General features: G+C 46.5%; 1 protein-coding gene across 1 annotated transcript in view; it reads right to left on the bottom strand.

Annotated features, from left to right (window-relative positions):
- Window positions 1-23,433, bottom strand: part of LOC311194745 (chromodomain-helicase-DNA-binding protein 2) — a 45,312-nt gene extending 21,879 nt beyond the window's left edge. Inside the window, exons 1-5 of the mRNA XM_084267946.1 lie at window positions 23,304-23,433; window positions 9,814-10,021; window positions 7,545-7,631; window positions 1,260-1,321; window positions 130-252 (exon numbers count right to left, since the gene is read on the bottom strand). Of these exons, the coding sequence (XP_084124072.1) occupies window positions 130-252; window positions 1,260-1,321; window positions 7,545-7,631; window positions 9,814-10,021; window positions 23,304-23,365 (542 nt within the window). The 5' untranslated portion in view covers window positions 23,366-23,433. The remainder of the gene's footprint in view (window positions 1-129; window positions 253-1,259; window positions 1,322-7,544; window positions 7,632-9,813; window positions 10,022-23,303) is intronic.
- Between the last annotated feature and the right edge of the window lie 2,148 nt (window positions 23,434-25,581).

The following is a 25,581-nucleotide window of genomic DNA, read 5'->3' as shown; positions in this document are numbered from 1 at the left end:
ATGGTAATATTGCAGAAAAACTCCAGCCACTCTTTAGTGACAGACAGAAATCACCTCTCCACCCAGCACAGGCAGGAAAAGACAGACATATGCAGAGAGAAAGACAAGACTGAAACAACCACTTCTTACCTCCTTTGGGCAGGTCTTCTTGCTTTAATTTTTTTCCGTTCAGTTTCACTCTCCCCACTGCTACCTTGATCACCTCCATCTTCATCCTCTTCTTCACCAGAGGCATCCCTCCTCCATTTACTTCTACGGTCAGAAATGTAGGTCATGGACGGGCAATCACATCTCCACCCCAACGCTTGGCTAAGCAGACACCCGACTCTCACAGGTTACGATGATGAGATGAGAGAAAGTTCAGACCTGCCCTCTTGGTTGTTCAGTGCAATGCAGGGAGGTTCATGGGGTGATTCTCTGATTTTAGGAAATGGGAGGCCAAATCACGCTGTGTCGTTAGTGGAAGGAAGTAGGTTCTGTGGGGGCAATTCAGAGCAAGGCTGCAGCTCTGAAATGCCCTTTGGAGGAGCCTCTCCTCTCTCCAACGGGAGGTGGAGAGTCCACGGGGACTATTCCCCCTGACCAGCAGAGGTCTGTACTATTACAGTCCTCCCTGTGCTTTTACTACCTTCCCTCCCGGACTGTACAACTGAATGAAAAACAAAAAGACATGTAAGAGAAGAAATAGCTGTAACATGTGGCTGCATTTAAGTTTACAAGAGTAGGCCAGTTGTGCGTTACTACAAGTTTACCTCAGTGTTTGGAAAAAATAGAAGGTACTATTTAGATGTAAAAAAGGCAGTAAAGTATGACTGTAAGTGAACTCAGTTATGGTGATCAGACATCCAAAATATGCTTTATGGAAGGTCTTTTGTTGTCCCAGAGGGTTATGAAACACAATGGAGGCTAATTTGGCATTTTAATCTAAAAGGGGAGAGCAGCAGGGGTTAAACTGGTTTAAGTATCTCTGCATCACAGTAAGGAACCTGATGGAGAAGTGAAAGACTGACATCCCAAACAGAACCTGATTTATTCCGATTCTGCCACAGGCAGAGTGGGAAAACATAAACAAAAGAAAAACTGGGAACTTGCATCCATCTGTAGATGTATGTTCATACTTCCATTTTAGTCACCCAAAGTAGTATTGCTGGAAATATGAAATGATTTATTTTACAAGCTCTCCACATTGACTACACCCATCAAACAATCCAAACCAAGACAAAGTACTGCCATTCGAAACCCTTTCCCTAGAAACTTACGTTCTTTTCACTGGCTTCTGGCCTCTTCTCTTTGGGCTCTCATTCTCAGATTCACTACTTGCCTTTAATTGAAAAGAAAGAAAATCAGGTTGTAGGCTTCCCTCTGGACTGTCTCCTCAAGGGTGCAACTGAAAGGCATGCACACGATCTGAGCTCAGACACAGCACGACTGCTCGCTCCCTGCAGCACTGGAAGGATGCTTTGGTGCGATGGGGCTGCAGAAGAGGAGCCAGCTCCCCTCCCCAGCAGCAGCCCCTCTGCACTGCCTCAGCTGCAGGATTAAGCCACTGTGCTCTCTCCACACAAAGAAAGTAACCCTGCAGAAAGGCTGGAGAGCTTTTTACTACAACATCTGTTCCGGAGCCACCGAGCTGGGGATGCTCAAGGCTGAGACCCACGTACCCCTCAGCATCACCCTCCAGTACCTGGCAGAAGCCATCTCAGCGGTGGCAGTGACCAGGCAGACCTGCAGCGTGTGCAACACCCCACAGATTACAAAACTGTGGTGTGAATTTACCCCACCAAAACTTGCATTGCTGGAGGAAAACTGTACCCCAGAGAGGGACAGGGCAGCTCTGCTGCTGCTACCCCTGCCTCGGTGCACGGTGAGCATCGCCCCTGCCTGATGCTTGAGAATCAGGCAGCAGCGTGACTCAGCCTTGGGGACAGCACATCCAGTGTGAAGGTTCAGCTGTTTTACAAGGGTTTTAACTGAAAGCTCAGTGTCTGAATGTGCTTTAGTGAGCACCCATACCTGCCACTGCAGCAGGAATTCTGCTGTATTTGGGGCCATTCAGACTTCATTTCTGTGAGTGTAGAAACTTTTGCAGACACTCCAACACATTATGATCTCTACCTTCACTAGAGAAACTTCTTACAAGGAGGAAATTCTTACAAAAAGACAATATTCTCATCACAAAAGTGTTCTTCTTTTCCCAAGTCACTGAGGACCTGCCTGGGTCAGAGCCGTGCCCTGCTTCTTTCCTTCCTCCAACTCCTCCATTCTTCACCAGTGAAGAGTCTCTGGGTAAACTTATCTAGAGATATTGTAACTACTTCATGTACTATTTTAAACGTGGGTGTCATTAACTCCTACAGATCAAGATAGCTTAAAAAAATACATGGAAATAAATCTGCAGGCAGGTCCTACACAACCCCACTTTGATAAAAACTCATCCACCATAGAACAGAGATTACCACAGAAATGACACCCCTCAACCAACCAATGACTTCACCTCATACACCTGCCCCAGCAAACACAAATCAGCAGGAAGAAAACTCAACAAACCAGTGTGAGATTTTAAAAGGAGCATTAAAATGATAGAAGTAGCCTCCAAGACTGCTTGCTCCACACACAGTGGAAATCTTGTTTCATACTGCTTTGTGCTGCAGAATTCAGCTTCAGCTCTAGGTAATGCCTGTCCACCATCACAGGTACCTCAGTTTGCATCTTGTGGGATGCCCACCACTCTCCTAGCAACAGCCAGCAAGGCTTACAACTGGGAGCTGGTCATACTGGAATTCTGTGAAATGGCGTGAGCCACAACACAATGAAGTCAGGGCTCTGGGGTGCCACTGCCCACCCCTTCCTTTCTGCACCTCTTATTTCCATTTTCCAGCTTCCCTTCCACCAAGATGAATTTCCTTCTCGCTCGCATCAGTGTTTCCATTAAAATACACTGAAATGCTGGATGCCACGTTAGACCCAGGGCTTTGCTGAATTTCACTGTGGTTTGGTGACAGTTTTACAAGTGACAGAGTAACACTTTTTCACTGTATCTTAGCACAAAGATCCACCTGTTCAGGTTTATCCAGCTGCGTCACAGCCCTGCACGGAATCCCTGTCTCACAGACCAAGCATCCAGGAAGCAAGTGGCTGGTGAACACCACGGAGAGCCCTACCTACCCATGCAACACATTCCAAGCAGGCCAGAGATTTCAGTTTCGACATAGAAAAGTTAAAAGTCCTCAATTTTCTTTTTCTCTTTCATCTCTTATCCACTTTCTGAAGCATGCTGCTTTGCCATTCCAGTCTTGGCATATTTTTTGAGACCTGTCCCTCAGCACACGTTTGCTTTTTGCTGTCTTTTGACAAACCACAAGTAAAGAGAGGTGGATTTTTCTTCTCTGTGTCAGAGATGATCAGATTTGGAGAAAACCAAATACAAGCTTTGGCTCTTTGAAAGTAACACCACTTCTTTGCCAAAATCCCATTTTTCTAGTTCCTATCAGCTTTCCTAATGCCACTACACTTCCCCTGCACTGTTGCTGTCTTTACAAAGCCAGTGCTCATCTATTAATGACTCGTCTTTTCCTCACCTCTTTCTGCCTTGAAAAATGTAACTTGTGATTGCAATTCAGCCGCCTTCAGTTACATTTTTCAAAGACACCATTGTCTTTTTTGGATGCGTGTCAAGCCCAGTTCTATCTCCTCTGACACAGCCAGTCCCCAGCCTGAGTCATCTGCCTGCCTTGTGCTCCCACATCCTCTCTGTCCAGTGCTGGGGAGTGCTGTGCTGGCAGCCACCACTGAACTCAGGCTCTCCTTCCCACTCCCTCACCTACCACCAACCCTGTCTCCTCCTCACCAGCTCCTCCTGGCACCCCAAGCCCAAGCTGCCAGGCTCCAGCGGCTTTGTACGATTTTATACAGAAACAATAGTAATTTTTTTACCAAATTCAAAACATAAAATATGTTTCAGCAACCTATTCATTCCACCTGAGTCCACGTTTCAGGATGTAGCTGCAAAACTCTACACCAAAGTGCTCAAACCAGCCCAAGGGTGAGATTCACACCTCTACCCTGGAGTCCACAGCACAAGCAGAGCTTGTGCTGGTAACACCCCATTATCCACACCAACCCACAGGCTCTGGTTGGTGGTAAATTCCTCAGTTAAGGAAGCACAGATGGTAACTGGAGAGAGCTGGGAGCATGCCAGGTCCTGAGTGTGCACCTGAGTCCTGTCTGCACTGCAGGCTGCCCTGACTCTCGTCAGGAAACAAACTGGTCAGGAAATCACCTGCAACTTCCATTTCAGTAGCATCACCTCCCTCAGTAACACAACATAAGCTGACAAAAATCCACCTCCAATCTGCACCCAGGCTTTTGCCAGCCCAGCAAGATGCCGGGTACATTCTCCTTGCTCTCAGAACCTGAGTCCCAGTGCTGGCAAAACTCCTCTGGGCTCAGGCTACCCCTTCTGGGTGATGCTGCTGCAGCCAAAGGGAAACATGACTTGCCTTCCCTAGTTCCCCTTTCCCCTGTCAAACACTACAAACTTACATGTCCAATGTACTACTGCACCACTACTTCCAACAGGACCAGGAACTGGCCTCTTAACATCCTGACCTCCAGTTGAAAGGATCAGCCTTCCCCCTCTGCGCCTTGCTGATTCCTCACATCTAATTTCGTCTCTCTCTTCCAGCACTTAAAAATGCATCCACTTCTACCTGATTAACCATGCTGTAATTTCCTGTGGAGCTGCACTGTACCAAGCCTAATGATGCTGCATATGTAGTAACAGCTTTAAGGCTCTTGACCCACAGATTGTCCAGGGGTACCCTCACTGCCTGCCCAGGAGACGCAGAGACTCCAGGCCGCTGGCACCATCCAGGTGTCTATTAGCAGAGATTAAGAATTGCTTAAACAAGAGGCAAGAAATATTCCAGACTAAAATCAAAGTGAGGATTTTCTCATTTCAAGCTTAACAGAGTCCAAGCTCTAGTGCTCCAGGAAAGCTGAAGAATCACAGCTCTAACCAGGTTAGCTCTCATGTCTGCTGCAGTTCTTCCAGTGATACTGGTAGTGCTTGAACTTTCAGCAAAAGCATGAGGCAAAGCATTAATCAAAATGCAAATGAGCAGGAAATTTTTTTTTCAATAATAAACCCAAGTGTATTTTGGGAACACCACTGGTGCACGACTTGTGGTCTCTCTCAGAAAACATGCACTCTTATTACACCATTTTTTACTAACTCTGGCCTCAAACCATTCCTTTTATAGCAAAAAGACCATGTCTGCTTTGGGCACATTTATTTCTCAACTGCCCCAGAATATTCTGAAAGGCACCTGGCTCTGCACGCCTCGCTTCCCCTGGCTGAAACCTGAAGCTGATTTATTAACTGCAAAGAAAATGCAGGGGGGAAAGTACTGTTTTTACTAAAAAACCCCTCACATGGTTTTATTCCTGGAGACAGCTCCAGTCCTCTGAGCTGCTGTGTACTCCTATGCAAACCTGCACTTTCACTTCCTGATCTCTCAGCCCACGCCTGCCTCGGTATTGATCCCAAGTCATCACCCTCTCTGACTGCAGCTCGGGAGACCTACGCAACCTGCTGTGGCCTCTGGGCAGCTCCCAGAAGGCAGTCACTTCTAACACAGAAATAACCCTGCCCAAAACTGCTGGTCTCAAAGGACAGGCTAGTGCCCCAAAAACCCAACCACCTCTACCTATGCACGATCTGCCCAAGATCAGGGAGCACGAGGGGAGATGCGATGGCTGGTTCTTGTTCTGTGGTCTGAGCCTGCCACGCTGCCTGGGCGATGCTGTTTGCTAATACTGCAGAGAAGCGTTAGGATAGAAGGCAAATAAAAGCTCCTATGACACTGTGTTGGAAGTCCCAAGCAGCAAGCAACAAGAGCAGGTCACTGGTGATAGGATTAACCCTGTGAAGGTAAAAAGCAGTCTTAAGAGGTGTCAAGCACCTTGGGTTTCTGCCAGCTCCAGCAGCAGCAAGGAACGCTCAGCACCATGCAGGTTTGAGCTACACTATTTCCTCCCTCGTTGTGTTTAAGTCTTCCAAAAGCACTTCTTTCCATCTCGTCCTGCTCTGTGCGAAGCCCCAGTGCTGTGCTGCTGCCATGTCACACCCTCCATCGGACTCTGCTGCAGACGGGAGCTGCCCTGCAGGGGACCAGCCAGAGTTGCTTTGGGGAGGGGAAAGAGGAAGGTCCAATTTTGTAACTCTGGCTTTCTGGTTCACAAATTTTGCAGTGGGGTCATTTGGAGGACTTCTTTTTTTGTTTTGTTTTTTACAATATTTTGTGGTATAGCAAATTTTGCATCTCAGATTTTTATTTTTTTTAAAAAAAAAAAACTTCATTGTGCCTTAAGTAGTAGGAAATAAAGATATCAAAAAAGAAAACAACATTTGCAAAACCACGTAATATTGTAAAACAAAAAGAGGTGGGACTTACCTGAGCCCCTAACAGGGCACTGAGGTCTGCAGCGGAGGTCTGTGGTGGGTGTGACATTGCCAGCACAGTGCATGCCACGGCATCGCACAGAGAGGAGCCAGCGAGCCTGGGCTTTGCCACACTTGAAAAGGAAAACAAAAGCTAAGTCAATGATGTGCCCCAAGCCCCTTCCTAGCCTGCTGCTATGAGGGACATCCAGCACAGGCGTCTGAGGGGCACACCCAGTGCCCCCCAACGATAACACACCAGAGCGAGGAGCTGGAGACCTGCGTTTGCAGCGCGACTGGGACCTCTTAGGCATCCAAACGCACATTTCAGCAGTGAAGCACCAACAGCCTGACCCTCAGAGAGCATCCCTGGGCTCCCACTCTGCTGAAAATTTGGCTGCTTATCCTTAGGGTCCCAATTGCATGGTTCTGCACCTAGCAATCAGTCCCAAGCTTTACTGTCTGTCTAAGCCTCTCCCTGTTTGGTTTTTTCCTTCTCTGTAACTGCTCAATCCTCCTGAAGACCTGTAAATGAAAACTTGTTAGACATAAATGAAGACAGCAGTTAATTCCTGTATCTGCTGAAAAAGACAATGCTCAGAAAATTGGTTACTCTGACCATTGTCACCTCCAAGGGAAGCATGAAAGACTCCCCAAAATTCAACCAAAGAAAAGTGATAGTTCATAGAGCTGAATACACACAAATGCATTTACCAGCATGATCCATTCCAGGATGGCCAAGAGACTGTTTTTTAGTGAAGTGTTTCTGGGAAGTTTCCTTTATTGCTGTTTGAGTGTGTGCTGGGCTTTCATTTGGTTGTTACTTGTTTTTTTAACACAGACTCATCTCTCCTGGATGTTCCTGCAGCAGAGCCTGATCTGCCTTGCACCCCATTCCAGCAACGAGATCAGCACCAAGCAGATCCAACTGCAGGACCAGGACCTTAACCCTGAGCCCCAACATCCACACACCAGGCTAGGGCTCAGTATTGCCAAGGCAAGGCAGACAAGTCCTGCCTTTGCTCTTGCTCTTTGAGCTCAGTTGCTTTTACACATTCAATAATCCCTCACCAGTTTTTCTTACTTAAAAATATTTCCTTACCTCATCCTTGATATTAAATCGGGATGGTTCTTGTCTGCTTCGGTTTGATCTCCTAACCCCATAAACATCAGGATATTCCTCCCACATCTGCAAAAGAAACAGACCATCAGAGGGCCTGCTTCAGCCCCCCCCGGGTTGTTTTTTTTTTAATATCAACATAAAACCATTAGTAGGTTTAGAAAACTGTAAGAGGATCAAGCTCTGCTGAGGGAGAGAGGAATTGTTGGTGGAGGTGTTTGAGTGGCACGTTAGTGGTTTGTATCAGCCCTGTAGAGCTTCTGGTGTCCTGTCACTGCTTGCAGAGGGCTGGCCATCTCAGCGCTCTGTCCTTCAGCCTGAATGAGCTGGAGAGTGATTTGTGCCCAGAGGGAAAGGTGGACAGCTATAAAAACGTTAAGATAAAAGATGCTGCTTTAGAGTGTTACCGAATACCCCCAAATAATCCTAATCCTTTTCAGCAGGTTTCTTAAAGCATCAATCCTGCTGGTTGCTAACTCCTCCTGCTTCTCCCTCCCTCCAGTCCTCAAATATGTCTGCAAGCCATGAGCAGGAAAAGGAAATCAAAACACCCTGCCAGATGCAGCAGGGACTTGGGATTGGCAGTGTGATGAATACAAAGCTGCAGCCCAGCAATTCTGCTGCTGCTGGTAAAGCAGTAACGGGGTAACACTGCAACGGGCAGACTGCAGAGGTGCATCTCTGCTGGGCACAGAGAGTACAGACAGATAAATTCACATGAAAGAAAAACCTGAAATACTCCCCAAATTGTTCGAAGAACTTGTCTTTTCATCTTTAACATGGGACAGTTTTAGGATGACAAATCTGAGTATCACCTAACGCCAATTACCCTCACCCTCACGGGTGTACCTAGATAGAAATACAAAATAAACAGCAACAATTCATTCCATTGGTTATTCAAGGGGAACAGGCATCAACACAGCTAAGCTAGGCCTAGCTAAGGAAAACACTCATTAACAGAGAAATTAAGGAAGGGAGAGGCTTGCTTATTAGAGGCTGCCATGACCTCTTCATGTTTCATCCATGCTCATTAGCACCCTTGGTATGGACATGCTCCCTCCAGGATAACTTTAATGTTGATTGTTGGGGATATGCTCTTAGAAGCCCACAGAGGAAGAGAAAACTTCCTTCACTCCCCACTTACCAACAATAAAACAGAAATTTTAGTGCTGCATTACCACAGCTCTTTATAAACACATCCTTCCTTGCCAGTCTGAACACAGGAGAACGAGCCACGACCTGAGCCAACAGCCCAGAGGATTGAGGAAGGGAGAAGCAGGTAACAAAATGCTTCACTTCTCCCTTGCAGGCAGGAGGGGAGCACTGACAGCACTGTCCTCCTCAGTCTATACACACACAGCAGCTTTCTCCACAAAATTCACTCTCACCGAGCAGCTGTGCGAAGTGCAAACCACAGCTAAGGACAGGACAGTTACACACCACAAACCAACCAACCCAGACTGACTTAACCCCATTTTCCTCCCTCCAAGTACATTTGGTTCCTTGTCTCCAAATGTGCACCCAGACTCCTCTTTCATACCCACACTACACCTCAGTACTGGGGTGCCTGGGTGCCTCCAGTACAACAGGTGATCAAGGCACAGCTTCCGCACTGGCAGGTACAAAGCCAACCAGTGCGAGGCCAGCACTGAGCACCGCAGTCCCTCCTCTTCCTTCCATGCAGCCACAGGCCAGAGGGAAAACCTGGATGGGAGAGGGAGGTACTGCCAGGGAGTAGCTGGAAAACTGCAGGGAAAAAATCCACAACACAACAAGGAAATTCTGTTCTGGACATCATAAATAGCTTTTTTCTTTCTCTTTTTTTTTTTCTTCTTTCTTTCCTTTTTTCAAACAGGATGGCAGTGATGGAAACAAACCATCTGGGCCACCTCAGCCCAGATCCTGGACAAGCACTTTCTGGATTACATATCACAAAGACAGAAGGAAAGGATGAAGTGACAGGGTCATGCATTGACAACAGGCACCTGCTAGTTTGCACCAGGTAGCCCCACCACCACCTATCTGGTACTGAAAAGGTTGTCCTATCAAACACACATGCTCCTACTCACAGGGATGACAGTTGCAGGCCACAAGCAAACAGACCAAACAGCCAAGTGCTTTGGGGACACCAGAGTTTGGTCAACGTGCAAAGTGGCAGGGAAGTCGAAGACAGCTTCGTTAAGGTCCTGCTGTCTGCCCTTTCATGGTGGGTACAGGGCTAACACAGCTAGACAGAGCAACGGGGCAATACCTTTTTAACATCTGCTATCCTTTCCTTCTTAGAGGCTGGTTTTTCTTTGGTTCCAGGAGGGGTCTGCTGGGATTTTGAACCCATGGATTCACTTTCAGATTCAGACTGACTTTCAGAGGACTCGGAGCTGCTGTTTGACTCGCTGCCCTGCTCGCTTTCAGACTGGCTTGCGGAGTCAGAGCCAGAGGCTTCTTCAGATGCCGAGTGACTGATGGTAGAGAAAGAAGAGATTATATTTTAACTCTATGTCACAGCTCAGAAATACAGAGTGAACAAGCCTGAGCCATATCCAAGCTACAGCCATAGGCTTGGAACAGCCTAAATGCCAGTGTGAACCGCACGGTCCCAAACAGGACGCAGTTCTTTCCCAGGACAGGCACTGAACCCATGTGCCAGACTGCAGGCTCCAAATCACTGTGCTGTGCTACCCCCTGCTTATTGGCCAGAACAGAGACAGCAGCATTAGCAGTACCACAGCACAGCTCCTCCAGTGAGAATCTGGTTCACACAGAGCTGCCAAGAATAAGGTAGATGAGGAGCTGGAGTGTCCCGAGAGCATCCTGCTGTATTAAAGGCGGGCAGCAGCTCTGGCGTGGCTCTCCACTGCATCCTGGTACGGGCAGTGGTTCCGAACCCAAATACTGTAGGCATAACACTACACATTATAGTAAATACCATGTGTTGCTTGCAAAAAGGATAAACTCAGCAACAGAGCAGCAGAGAGGAGCTTATACAGGCACACAGCTGGGGCAGGTCCTGTTTAAAGGGTTATGGACTAGATGGCATTCCCCAAGTATCCGGCAACAGGGAGCAGAACATCAAACTGGTGTATTTCTCTTCCCTTTAGATTCAAATTGGTTAATATCCAGAATATTCACCCAAACACAGGCTCCTCAACAACAATAAGTTACCTATTTTAGGTGACCATAACACATAAATTCATTTGCCCAATCGCTCCACCATCTATTTTTCATTTAAAATCCAATTAAAGAAGCCAGAAAACTCATTACAGCATGGAATATATATGCTAGTAAGGCAGCGTGACAAATCCTACTCTGCCAACAAACCAAAATGCAGTGTGGCAATGATGGGACCCCAAGCCTTTTGAACAGGACACATCTCTTCCCAAGCCAGCTCCTGTCTGCAGCCAGGTGCTTTTGTAACATTTAAGGGCACACTGCAACACCGTGAAGCGAGGAGTCGGGAAAACCCTGCAGAGGGAAACCAGGCTTTTTGTCTCCTTTTGTACAAAACTACCGAAGTAACGAGGTAAATCGATGGCTGGGATTTTGCAGCTCAAAAAGGCGTGGGTACAATTACACGCAATCTACAGAAATCAACGCATCAAGTTTTCCACTCAGATCGAAGTTCTGAGGACGTGCGTGAAACCAGCCCTCAGCAGCAGGGCTGCTCCTGACTCCCGCCGCAGTGGCTCAGCCCCCGGCTGCCATCTCCCAGGGAGCGGGCAGAGGGCAGCAGCTGAGCGTCGCCAGAACCGGCTCCAGAAATCCCTCCAGCACAGGGCGCGCAGCCAGGCTCCCTGCCGCCATCTTACAGCCATCCCTCTTCCACCATCTTGCGATCTCCTCGCAGTGGCAGCTGCTGCTATGGGTCTGTTCTAAGTCCTAAAGTGGAAGGGTGCAGGATGTGCAGGGGAGAGAGAGCGAGCCTGAGAGAAATGGAGCCTTCTGAAGAAAGAGCCGTCACGGGTGGCTGCTGGTTTCACGGTCCCAACTTGGAGCTGAAGGAGACAGAGGTATGGCATCGCTTCCTCCCAGCATGGCTGGAAAATCACTGAATTAGTGCCCAACCAAGCTGCCTGTTCCTGTCCTGCTCCTACCTGTGATAACCAAAGGCACAGCCGCCTCGCTACACCTTGTTTGTGCTGCCTGCCCTTCCTCTATGTTTTCTGCAGCCTCCAGTCCCCCCCGTGGCTCTGCTCTCCTGCTACACCCCACTGCAGCACCATCCATCACGTCTCTTCCTGCTGCCTTGCAGACCTCCAAACCGTTCCTGATCCACTGGCATCTGCCCCAGCATCCTGCTCAAACACATCGCTTTCCAACCAGATCTACTTAGAGCAAGTGGTGAAACTGTGACGTTGGAGAATTTTCAGGGTTTTTTCAAGAAAACCAAGGGAATTAATTTGGAAACACTGCCATACCACTCAAGGAAATGACACTCCAGCAGCTCTGGGGACAGCCAGTTTCCACAGACGGGGCCTAGCAGGACATGGTACTGCAGAGCCTCCCGTGGGGACGCTGGCTCGACCATCAAGAAAGAATGGGATCTGAAGGCATCCAAACCTCCAATGTCACGACACAAAGTGGCAACACCAGGCTCAGGCTGAGTCATGTTGGCATCCCACGTTCCACAGGGGCACTGTTCCAGAGGAAGACACTTTTCTTCCACCAGATTCATTAGCAAGAGCTGGAAGAAATTACAAGCAGCCAGGCTAGACCCAGGCCAGAGAGCAGGTTTGGCAGTATTTGTTTGAAGGCGTAACAGCCATTACAGGCCTCCTCCCACTCTCGGGTCCTTTCTCAAGGCTTTATTTAAGGACATTGGAACTATTTCCAGCCTTTCTGCAAATTAATAGTCATAATTCACGTGCTTTACCCACAACATTACCACCTGGACACTAGCACACTGTCATTTGTGTTATTTTCACCAAGATGTGAACTGTGTCACCTGAAAAGAGAGCAACTTCTCCAGTGGCACAGAGGACATACACATCTGCACAGCCAGGTATGCCTGTGCTTGCCCTACTAAGGAAAGAAATGTAGATGGGAAGTGGTTATGTCCTTTTTTCAATCAGCCACCTATTCCCAAGGCAAAAGGATACGTGCTTGATTCTCTCTACACTGACAGAATAAAACCAGAAAACAAAACCTGCTAATTCTGTAAAATAAGCATTTCTATCACAGAAACAACCAGGAAGCATTTCTACCTGCCAAGAGTATAAAGGATTAGCACCATCAGTCACGTCAGGCCTTACGCTGCACAGAACTGGAGATTTAGGGCCGCTTTTCAGAAGGTATTTTTGGAACACACCCAGCTTTAATGCCACTAAGCTAACAGCCAGACAAGACCTACTCAATTAAACTTGTAAATGGGGGATAAGCTACAATTAATCGTCACAAAAAAAAAAAAAAAAAAAAAAATAATCACCATTCAAGTGGTTCAACACCCTCCAAACTCAGCAGAGACCAAGCTGTGAGCATCAAGAAAGCTACAGCTGGACTGCTGCTAACTCCCCTCTAGTGAGAAACCCATATAAAAATTGGTATCTGCTAAGTCTCCTCCAAATGCCTTCCCCTGGCTTGAAAACAAAATTATAGCCTTAAATATTTAAGTAAGGGCCTGCTCCTGACTTGAAGGGAAAGAAAACCAAATCATCCCTTACCAGGAAAGACGTGCTCCTTCCTAGAAATAAGTGGCTGAACACCAATGATAAGACACTTTACAATCAGGCATCAAAGTTTACAAGGCCATTACGGCATGAGGAGCCTCCTGCCTTAGCACTCCATATTTCACATATGACTTCATTTTATAGGTGATCATCTTTGCAAACAGCAACAAAACATTTTATAAGCTCGTAGCAATGACAAACAGTGCATGTGTTCTCAGAAAGTACTGGACCCTCTGAAAAAAAGTGACCCACTGGGCATTTCCGAAGCCGACAGCTGACAAGGGAACAGGGACCCATTGGTGCCAGGCTTCAAAATTTGGCTTTTGAAAGCCAGACCTTGAATTCAGCCAGGGGAATGCAGAGCATTAATGGCCCAAGCCCCTCCCCAGGGGCCAAGCTCCACCCAGCTTTGAGAGCTGCTGTGAACATTTTTTATCTAAGGAAGTTTGAATCCTAACAAGACATGGTCCCCTGGGCTTAGAAAGCTCAAGGAGGACTCGGTATGGAAAAAACATCCGGGTCGGCTCCTCCTCGGCACTGCCTTCTGGGCACTGCCTTCCAGGACGGGTTAAGATCAGGGGCTACAGAATACCAAACACCAAGGTCCCTGTTCCCCTGTGGCAAAGGAAGGCTCAGCCCTCAAACCCGGCGAGACAAAGCATCCAAGTCCCATGGATAACGGAAACCCATGGGACCATCAGGATCTCAGCACACTGCCACCAAAAGCCCCACAGCACAGAGCCAGGAGATCCCACCACCCCAGCACCCGCCATCCCCAGTGCTCCCCACACTCACCGTGGGCTTCTGGCAGCACTGACCAGCCTTTGGGGCTTCTCCATGAGCCACTTTGACTTGTCAACAGACACGTCAAAGTGGCTCTCTGCTGCCTTAGTGACCAGTACCAGGATCGGGCCCTTACAGGAACCCAAACCGGGGACACAACACCACCTCTCGGATCACAGACGAGCTTCTGAGCACAAAAGGGGCACGCTAGACCCAATTTGGGGGCACCAACCAGCCAGTGGCAAGCCAACCAGCTGCTCAGTTCAGCCACCACTGGGCCCTGTGCACCCTTCCCTGTCAGTGTCTGGCCAACTGCCTGCCAGGAGATCAAACATTCCCTCACCATCGAAACCCCAGTCCAGTAATAACGGAACATGGTGCAAGCCCACCAGACCTGCTGCAAGCATCAGATTTTCTTCTTGAAATCAAGTGAGCAGTATGTCTTTTCCAGACCAGATAGATGTATTTGATCCAGGTCTAGCACTAGAGGAGGCTTAGTCCCCGCAGCTCTTTAGGACAGGCTGCCAGCCTGCAGCATCAGAAGAAACCTCAGGAGTCCTCAACAGCACCCATCAGCAAAGCCACTGTTGGCCACCCGGTCAGAACTGTTTTAACAGACGTCTGCATGAAGTGCCACACACACAAACCTGCCTAAAGCACCACACACACAAACCGTTGCTCACACAAAGGCAGCATGACAAACCACAGGAGATTCTAACATACCAACTCAGCTGGATACCATGCTGCTGTTAAACATTGCTGTGAAGATTTGAGCTATACATTGCATGTTCCCTATTATTATATATAAGCATATATGAATTGCCTACATACATTGCAACCAGTGCAAGCACCATCCATTGCTGCTGATGTATGTGCCCAAGCCAGGCAGTAGCTGTCAAATAGCACCAAACGAGCCCGGGAGAGAAACACAAGAACAAGTCTGGCTATAAATCATCTAATGACATGGGTACATCTTACCAAGTGGGTCTAATACATAGACCCAGCGGACTGAGAAATTCGCAGGATCTATCACTTACCTTGAAGAAAAAGCCATGAGCAAATGCTACAGTACTCGCAGCCAAAGCCATACAGACAGTACAGGGAGCTCACAGGTGAGCTAAGTGACTTACAGTGACTGTGATACTGAAACTCAAACCTAGGTTTTTGAATTCCCTTTATTTTGTTCTGAAAATCTATTAACATGAGCAATTGGTTCTTGCCCACTTCCCAAGGCAAAGGATTTTTTGAGTGGTCAGTGTTAAAAAGGGTCAGTCAACAGAAGCACTTTTCCCAATTTATCCCTGAGGGCAAAAGTGCAAATGAGGGAAGAAAAGTATTGCTGCTACTCTACTATCCATACCCACCTTTCATATGTATTTCTAACAATGACAGGTCCCCAAGAACGATCTTAAACTAGAACATACTAAATGCAGCCAGGCTCTTTGCACTGTTTAGCAGAGCTTTGAATAATCACAATTTGGCCAGCTCTGGTCAGGCTTTCAAGGGACTTAACAAAGGCTCCCAAGGTTACAGGGCTGCCCCTAGCAGATAAACGTGTCCGTAAATAAATAAATAAAACAATCCAACCTAATTTTCTGAACAGCAACTTTTTTTTTCCCTTAAATTGGCAAGTGACAGGAGCTTGCTTGCAGAGGTTGGACATCAATTACATTTACACAGCACCAGGCACAACAGGACCATGGTCCTACTGTAAGGGAGGGATTATGCCCTCAACATTTACCTATCTAAATAACCATCTGAATGGGCTGTGCTCACAGGAGGGGGCGGGGAGGAGGCAGAGGGAAATCTTCACACACATTCCGGGACACCGCTACTTGCCCCAACACAGGACTGCCAAAGGCAAAGCAATCCTGAGCACACAGAGAGCTAAATATATCCCCCTCACTGCTCTGCTGCAGCTCCCTGTAAAGCACGCTGGGCTATCTTGAATGACAAGAGTTTCTTGAGAGTTCAGGGATTTTTTTTTTCTTGACTACAAAGACACCAACGTTCTGCTTGCACAAGCGAGCAGAACAAACAGTTCATTCATGATTGGGAGAGCTGGCTCTCTTGGCTCTCATCTTTACGCTAGAGGCTGGAAATGCCTGGGATGTTTAGCAGAAAGAAAAAACCCAACTGAACAAACCCAAAAAACCCCCACCAACACCACAAAAACCAACCCAGCACAGGGACAAAGGGAGCTACAACCCACCTGCTTGATCAAGCACAAGTGAACATATCTCCAAAAGCTGCACCCTTCTCTTCCCTGCACAAAAGAGGGTAGTTGCAGTTCTCAGGGCTTGAAGGGGGCATCCCTCCATCCCGTTCAGCTCTTCACTCCCCATCTGAGGGACCCGGCTGCCCTGGCGGCACCCGCCACCGAGTCCCTTCCCCTCCACTCCCCCCCAACCCACCTTGCAGGGGGATAGGATGTCCCTCTGACATGGTCGCTTAAGCCCCTACAGCAGGGAGCTGTGCGCACAGGCAGCACCCCGCTATCTGTACCTGCATGGGGGCTGTTGCTGGCGCACAATGTGGCTTTACATCAGTACAGAAAAGGTGGTTGCTTTCGATGGGGGTTGCATTGGGCGGGGGCATTTTCCCTTCCCTTAACATTTGCAAGCTTCCCTTAAGATCTAAGAGTCAAGAAACATGGTAATAGGTAAGTTTAGGACCACAAAAAAAATCATTAACAAGAACATGAAGGTGCAAATTCCTTTCTGGTTCCTAATGACATGCAGTTCAGGAGAGGAGCCTGACCTGTTCAGAGGGTTTTATTCCAAGTGACTGCTAAAAGCTGGTTTTAACCAAGAGATTTAAGGCTCATCATTAAGCCTGTTTTGCAGACAACACACGGCATTCAAGGCTCTCAGGCGGTGACAAGAGCGGAGGTTCCTCCCCATGAAAGAGATGCAAATGACTTCAGTAATTAATATAATGGCGATTCTATTATGTCATCTATACCGAGCAGTAAGACTTGTAAGAAGCTAATAGTTAACCACACAACTGTTTTCCAAAGGAGATGGGATTCCTGATGTTGCAACACTTGTTCACGAGCAGTGATGCGTTCAGCATCCCATCCTGCCCGCGGAGCACCCAGCGCTCAGCAAACGTATGTGGCCAGTGGTACCAGCACAATACCGGAGGGAATCAGAGATTGTTTCAAACTGAAGGGGTTTTAAACCTCCTAAGTCAAGGCCAGAAAAACACACAGGGTGCAGTAGATCATCTCAGCCCACAAATATAAAGCAAGCTGTCTACTGCAAATTGTAATTTAGTGCCAGTGCTGCACGAGCAGTGATGCACTGAGAGCTACTGAACATTCAGCAAGTCTCATCGACACTTTACTTATATCTGTAAGATAGTCCCTGCCTCAAGAAGGCATGAGAGACAAAAGCTTCATTGCAAGTCACGAGATGTAACTTTTTCATCATCTAGGGTTTTTTGCTTTCATTTTAAGGACCTTTTACAAAATATAACAGCAGATTTTTAAAAGCACACCAAGACTGCAGAAATAGCATCTTCAAATAGCAGTTCTCCACCCATCTTTTAATAAAAACACACCAGAAATATTTACGTAGAGACACCATGTCAGTAGAACAGCACATCCTTTGCTAGAAGGCTGCTTACGTCTAATCATGGTAATCCAGGCCATCCCCTCCCCCAGTGCTGCACTGTTTATTTTCCTTGAAGGGGGAGACAGGATGCAGAACAGTCTTCCTCCATCCATTATCGCCATCTTCCTGAGCTGGATTTCAGCTAGGGGCAATGGGAGACTTAGAAGCACTTTTCCATCTTCAAACTTAACAGCCTGATTTAACATTGCAATTCCTGCTGGAATCACCATCTGCAGCAGGAAACACGGTACAGTGGATATATGTAGCTCCAGGTTACGTATCAGGAGATGCAACTGCAGCATGAACCTACCCAAAGTACGCTTACTTTAGCTATCTCAAGTCTGAAGGGAAGCAAAACCACAGCAGCAGAAGCTGCAGCTCACCTCTTACGGGCAGGGGTCAGCCCTTGGTACTCAACCCCCCTGGTGAGTCACACTGCCTCTGCCGGCCCTACCCTGTCTGCTCCTTAAAACTATGCAGGCTTATCGCTGCTAAAGAGATACGCCAGTAAAAAAAAATTCCTGAGTCAGACTTAGCAACTCAGTAACCTGTTAATCGCACGAACAGCTTTCTGAGACAAGGGGTGAAACAAGGCAACAGGGCTGGGAACTGGTTTCTCCCTGTACTGAGTTGGAGAGGTTAAAAATCAAACAGCGCTGCCTTCCTGACCCTCCCTCTGCGCCCCCGCAAACTGGAGCCAGCAGTGGAAATGTTTGCTTTAATGCAAAACACAGTTCTTGCAGCCCAAATGCTAACAGCCACACCGCTCCCCAGGCACACACTGGGATCGCATGTTCTCAGAAGTGCCCTCCCCCTGTGAGCTCCTGGGGTGTGACCCTGTGGCACATGACAACGCTTCTCCCAGCCGTGGGAGAGTCCGGCTGCTGCTGGTGTAGGAAAGCAGGGGGAAGGTGCAGGTAAAGGGCAACTGTTGCCCCTGGTGAAACATCAACTCAACAGAAAGTGGAACAGACTCGGTATCTATAATCTCAGCCACGTCAACTTCTGGCTGAAGGCACTAATAAATGCAGGCAGGAGCACAGCAGGAGCATGGGGGCATGCATGTGTGTGCAGGCAGAGCAGTGGCCCCAGCAGTGTTCTTGCAGGGTCACAAAATTACCCAGGTGAGCTCTTTATTCCTATTTTTCCATTTGCATTCAGCAAAATGGTCTTGCACTTAGAGAATACATAAAATGCCATTAATTAGCTCAAGATGTTTTAGTTAAAACAATCCATAAGAGATCAAGTTTCAGCTAAATGTAGCTTCTTGCAGTTGGTGAGCCTCTTTTCTAGTGCTGTGTTGTATCTACTTCTGGCAGCAATCACACAACAGGAAATGGAGAGTTGAAAGTCTCAGAACTGTGCATCTGTAATTAGATGAGACATTTCCTTCGGAGGGTAATGTGAAACAGAAGGAACAAAGCAAAACAAGAACAATCTCCTTTGTGCTCCACAGTTTTCATCATCACTCATATGAAATCCTTGCACTTTATTCCTTCTGTGTCCAGGACCCATCAAACATTTTTTCCTTCTGACAAAAGCCTCCAGACAGTTTCATAAAGGGTTAAAAGGTTAAAAAAGGGAAAAAAAAAATCCCTGTTAAAGAATCCAGCAGCAGGAATGAAACCAAAAGACTACATGCATTCAATATGGCCACAACAGCTAAAAGATAACCCGATGAAAAGCTGAAACTTGTAGTCAGAGGCATTTTAATAAAAGTGCTTTAACATCTCCACTCTGCTTAAAGAAAATCAGTTGTAAAATGCACGTTGAAAGCAAGAGTGAGTGTGTGTGATTTAAGGATGCTGAAAGCCATAATGCTATCAAAAAACAAGCCAGATGTTCCAGGAATACTACGGTAACTCTGCAATCCCCTTCAATGTTAAAAAAAAAAAAATGAAAGCGATAAAAATGAAAAAGCTGCACCCAAAATAACTCTGCTTCCTTTCCAGTCACTTTCTTCTCAAAATAGCCTGTGCTATTAAAGCAAAGCGACAGAATTAAAACCCATGCCTGCCCGATGAAGGGAAGCGAGGGAAAGCGGCAGCAGCCACACGCTCCGCAGCCAGGCTCCCAGTACATCCCAGTCCACCCAGCAGAGCCCGGGGCTGGCGTGGGAGAGCCCGAGCGGCGTGCGCAGCCATCGTGCGCAGGCACCGCTCTGCCTGCTGCACAACCGCCGCCGTCCGCCTGTTACCAAGCGAGCGCAGCCAATCACCGTCCCCAGCGAGCACAAGATGGCCTTTGAACTCCCCACCAGCAACTTCCTGCTGTTTTTAGAGTACACACAGTGCAATGCAGTATGTCTGTCAGCTATGCGGCACAAAGGAACAGCCATTTTGTGACTGAACTGGACCCGCACCAAAATGCCAGGCAGTGCAGCCTTCCCCTCTCCTTTCCCAGGGAATCGTGGCTTCCCGAGCGCTACCGAAAGAAGAAAGGGATGCCCTCGGTTTGCACTGACAGCCACGGAGGGCAGGTTTTGTTTAACCTCTTCATTTCCCTCCTTCCCTCTCCCCCCCCCCCAGTCCTCTCGTATGTAACTACATCTTCATAAAATGGCTGCCACGTAAAACGAGGGTGTTCTGCTCAGCGAGGGCTGCAGCACATGCTGCAGAGCACTCTGCCTCTGTAAGGTGGCCAATGAGCAGAATATCCGCCATTTCAGACCTCAGGCTTCCATCTCTCTGAACAGAAAACAGGCTGAGTTTTAACCCATCACAACCTCCTCCTGCCCCCCCGAAAAGGACGGTTCAGTCCTAGAAAAGCCCAGAGCTGGACACACATGCAAGGGTTTGTTCAGTCCCACAGCTTCTGTAGCAGAAGCCATTTACACACGGGGGTATTGAGGCAGTGCAAAAGCAACTGCAACAGATGTGGGGCAGGGGAAGCCAGAGAAACAATGTATCCATCACATTACTTGCCATGCCCTGTAAAACTCCACCCTGGACTTCAGGGGGACCCCAGCCTGCCCCTCACCTCTGAAGTTCGCATTAGGCTTATACCACGGATGTACACTCTCACACCACCTGCCTCTCAGAAATGCAGCACAGAAGATGCTAGAAAAGACACCAGGGTTTTGTTCAATCATTTAATGCAAGTCCCAGATACACAGGCAGTGGTTATTAGTAACCGCAGCATCCCAACTTTTATCCTAGGTGGAGAAAGTTGCAGGGAATCAATCAGTTTCAAGTTTGGAAAGATACAATGGAAATATACAAAGGACAGGTGTTGCTGTTCATCTGGAGAGGCACCAAGTACACCCCTCAGCATACAAACTGTGAAGAGTTAACACTGTTACACTTCCCAAGAGTAATACTCTGGTTTGGGGCAATTTTCAGGTAGTTTTTGTCCATGCAGCATGTACCTTTGCACTTCCTTGGGACTGGAAAACTGAGAATTAATTCCAAACATATTCCCCCAGTCAGGACCCTAAGGTGGTGTATAGGTTATTGTGTTTTCTTCTGCTTTAACACCTGTCTCTAGTCCTGCTGCATTTTTGCTTCACCAGCCCAGGTGAGCAGCACTGGCTGTAACCACCTGTCTACCCATCTCCATCACCCAGGCCTCCCACCAGGGATTCTGTACCAGGGCTTCACGTACTTCCACAGGTGCCGAGCTGGTCTCATGACTGGGGAGGAAGCTGGCCAGCAGCACGTGAAGTGCAGACATCAGTGCATTTCTGGGCTACAGTAAAGCAAAGCGGTGGCTTTACTTCCTAGAAATCATTTCCCCTACAACTTCAAGTCAACCTCAGGAAGTAAAGCCCATTTTACGACATTCAGCTGACTCACAGCTCAGAAATAAGCTCGACAGGGCCCACTTACAAATACGCTGTGGTCAATTGTTCCCACACTTCAGGTGAGTGGATGTTACCCCACAAGAAGTTTATTTTGAGGCAAAAAAACCATGTGAAGGGGTAGAAGGGTAACCTCACCCAACAGGTGTCACACATGAATCCATCAATTATGATAAATAACGTTTCAAAGAAAACACCAAAAGCACATGACAGACTATGCAAATATAATGCCCTTAAGGACAGAAACCCCAAAGGTCTTCTTTCTGTTCAGCTACTGCTAGATGTCTCCAGTTCCGCCTCCTATTCAAGCACACTAACACTAGTAAAATACCTGAATTCAGGTTTCTCCAACAAATTATACCTATTAAGGCTCTTGCTGATAATTTGGACTTTATATATCTTTATGTTTTTTTAAACTGAAGCATTTTTAAAAAATTTAGTTCTTAAGAATTTTCTGTACAGTATTTACAGTAATATAAAGATATCACAGCTTAAAAGCCTGATGGTTTTTTTAACTGCATTATTATAAAAGCTATAGGTGCTACATGTAATGCTTCAACAGTCCCTGAGGCTAATTAAGTTAGAAATAATTTAAAATTAAACAAACTTACCCATATCCATTTTAGGGTTTAAAATTTGACCACAATTGTAATACAACCAGAACACCAACCGAGTTTAGGCTAGGAGGTTACAGTAATTTGATAATATATATATTCCCACAGTATTTCAAGTTTGTGTGCTTAAGGGAGGTTAAAAACTGTACATCAAGAACACTATTCAAACACCTGCAAACATCACATAGAGCACATGTGATACAACAGACAGTTCAGAATTCTTTTTTATTAATGTTGATTAAAAATGACCAAAGACAACAACAGAGAAAAATAAACAGGCCACGATCCAATTAAAATTAACAAAAATGTAAAACTCAAGTGTATTTACAAACTAGAAAACAAAAGTGCTTGTAGTTTAATTTCCAATTTCCAAAAAAAAAAAAAAGCCGATCCTTGAAATACAAAATGAGCAATTCAGTGATTATATTTCTGCATTCCTAACAAACAAACATTCCCAGCATTTTGTACTTTTCCCACATCAAGATCAAGTTTATAAAAATCTGTAAAGAATCACATTACTTGACAAAAGTAAATAAAAACACTCTGAGCAAAAATATATTAAATAAACAAGCAAAGCATTTGGAGCCTCTTGTTAACAGTCCCAGCATTTATTTTATAATATGAAATGCTATCACCAGCAGGATAAAGTCTGGTTAAATTGTGTCAAAATAGTCTAAAATACCTAAACAGGAACAAAGTTCTACAAGCTCAAATAAAATTTGAAGTAAGGGGTATCAGACGAGCAGGCACTTTCGAGTTTATATTTTAAAATGAGCTTTTTTTCATTCATGTAACTTTTTCTTGTATCTATTTACTATAATTTACTACTACACCAGGCTTCTGTATGGCCCTCAGTTAAAGTTTAGACTTCTGAGATTCTTCAAAGAAAAATTTGCCTTGTATGTAAAATGGTGCAATGCAGCAATGGCTAAACTGACAAGGTCATTTTTCACAGCACAAAAAACCTAAAAACTGAAATTCAAAAGCTGAAAAATCATAATACAGAGGAAAGGGCTCCCCTGAATAAAGGTACAGTACCTTTTGACTATGACATGGGCCCTTAAGTCACAACACAACTTTCAGAAATTGCTACCAAAAAAAATTAGGGTGTGGCATGCTAACAATCTCAAGGTCATTCCTTAAAAAGGAAACAAAATCAGTAAAATGTTTTGTATTAAGCACTGACAGTAACCCAAGGCTGTCAAAGTAAACAGGGTATTCACAGGTTTTACAAAAAAAAAAAAAAGAAAGTTGATAGATCATACCTCGATGCATTGCTGTGGACTGAACCCTCCTCTCCTTGGCTTTTGTCCTTATTTCTCATCATCTTTTTATTCTTAAATATTAAGAGGGGGTCAGGGGTGTCTGTTTGCTTTGAAGTCCTGTGCCCAGGTATTTACTGTCAAAAGTTGAAAGAAAGGTAAGGTCCCAGTTCGTTTCACTGGCTTTCATTATCAGGAACAAAGTCCTGACGCTGCAATGATATTGTTATAACAATACACAACACTGATCAACACGGCAAAACGGACTTTTAAAACAAATAATCATTTTTAGAAGAAAAATCCGAGAATAAACACAGTAGAGGAGCATCCTGCAAACTTTCCCAAAGTAACACTGGATGCAAATAATCTCTGTATCTTATTGCGTCATCTCAATACAGCTCAAATCGGTCGAAAATCAAAGTACTCAAAACGGCAGAAATCTAAAAATTATGATTATTAATTGCTCACCTACCTGATCCACGCACCGCCGCCAGGACCAAGTCGATATTAGTTTCGGGTAGTGGAAAAACATTAGATCCAAAATATTTAAAGTTATAGCGATAAAATACAAATTTCAGAGAATGAAAAAAAAAATATATATTCTAATCCCAAAAATATGCTGCTGGTAAAGCAAAAGAAGCGATAATTAGTAGAAAAATGTCCGGGGGAAAAAGCTCATTAGGAGAGCGCACAAAAATGGAGGTACGCCATGGCTTCTAAGCTGGAAAAACAACGACCTGGGCTCTCTCCACGGCTTCTTCTTTCCAGCAAGGCACGAAAAGAGAGCCCTCAAAAGCTGCTTTTCTGCCCGAAAAAGGTCCGTTTGGCCCCTGATTAGTGCCTAGGAGAGGCAAGGGGCTGTGGGGGCCCCCTGAGGCTGCCCGAAAGTTAGGGAAAGTTGCGTAAAGTGTTGGGGAAGGCACGGAGCTGAGCGCGCTCTCTCTAAGGCACAGCCGCCATCTAGAGCTCCTTCCCAGCTCTGAGCTCTGCCTTTGATTGACACTCTCTACATTTACCCCACAACTCAGGTGATGTACCATAGACCCACCCCTTCATTTCTACCAAAAAAAGAGATAGCCTCCACCTAAAGGGTGCCTGCTACCCCCACAGCCCCAGCTCCCTCCAACTACCCCAGCTGAAGGGGCACCTTAACCCCATGTGGCTCAGGCACCCTTTTGAAACCAGAAAGAAATGGAATTTGTGCCTTTTGTTTTAAAGATTTGCTAAATATTTCAGTGCCTGGGCTAAAATTACTTCCTCCCTGGACAGGAAGTGGTGCTGTTACAAGCCATTTTGAAAGAATGGAAGTGGAGCTAACAGCCATGCAGCCAGCAACAACCCACCTTGGGGGCTGACCCCCACCCAAGGGGTAGCTTTTTTCCAATTCAGTGGGAGTTTCCCCACACAATAGGTCCTCCATTTGCCACCCAACACTTCCACTTAAAGCTTGGGAGGAGGGCATCGTGGGCTCCCAAGGGAGCCCCTGCATTGCTGGTAAGTGCCCCCAGCTCGACAGCGCCTCCCTAGTGGTTTTCCACCACATCAAAATCCCAACAGCTACACCATTTCCATTGGCCAGGCAAAGGCACTACCGCAAAGCAAGGCTGATGCCATTAGAAGGGTTATTTCCCATTCCCATTCTTAACCCATTAATGTTCATTAACAGATTTTAACAAATTCATTTTAAAAACGTGTAATAAGCCGAGCTGTAGAACTGGAAAGCAGGCAACACCTCAAATCCAACATCCCAGCGCTGAGAGGATGTATCACAGGGGAAATGGAGGAGACCCAAACGTCCCCCAACATCTTGTATTCTGACTACCACATGGAACAGACTCCTTAAAGCGCAAGGACACCTTGCATATTCTCAAGCATCACAACAAGACAGTGAATTCTGACACTGGGCAACAGCTGGGGGGCATGGGGGGTAACAGGCTAGACTGGGCTTCTATGGAGACATCCATGGCACAGCATCCCAACAGCTTGCCAACACAGGCTTCTACCAGTAGACCCAAGACAGTCCACATCAACTCCTCCACACACTTGCCATTCACATTGTCCAACAACCTATCATCTCTCCACATCAAGAGGTCTGAGTAGGTACACTCTGCTGCCACAGTCCATTGCAAAAAAAAATTCACTTTAGCCATTATTTACACAAGACCCCTAGCATCTAAACTGCAAGAACTACCACACACAATGCAAGGCTATTCCAACCAATTTTGGGCAACACTATGGAAATCCACCCATCAGAACCGGGATGTGTCTAGGTTGATCCCAG

The sequence above is a fragment of the Gallinula chloropus genome (assembly GCF_964237585.1).
Source record: "Gallinula chloropus genome assembly, chromosome: 9".
Classification (NCBI taxonomy): Eukaryota; Metazoa; Chordata; class Aves; order Gruiformes; family Rallidae; genus Gallinula; species Gallinula chloropus.
This window is presented reverse-complemented; position numbering and strand designations above follow the sequence as displayed.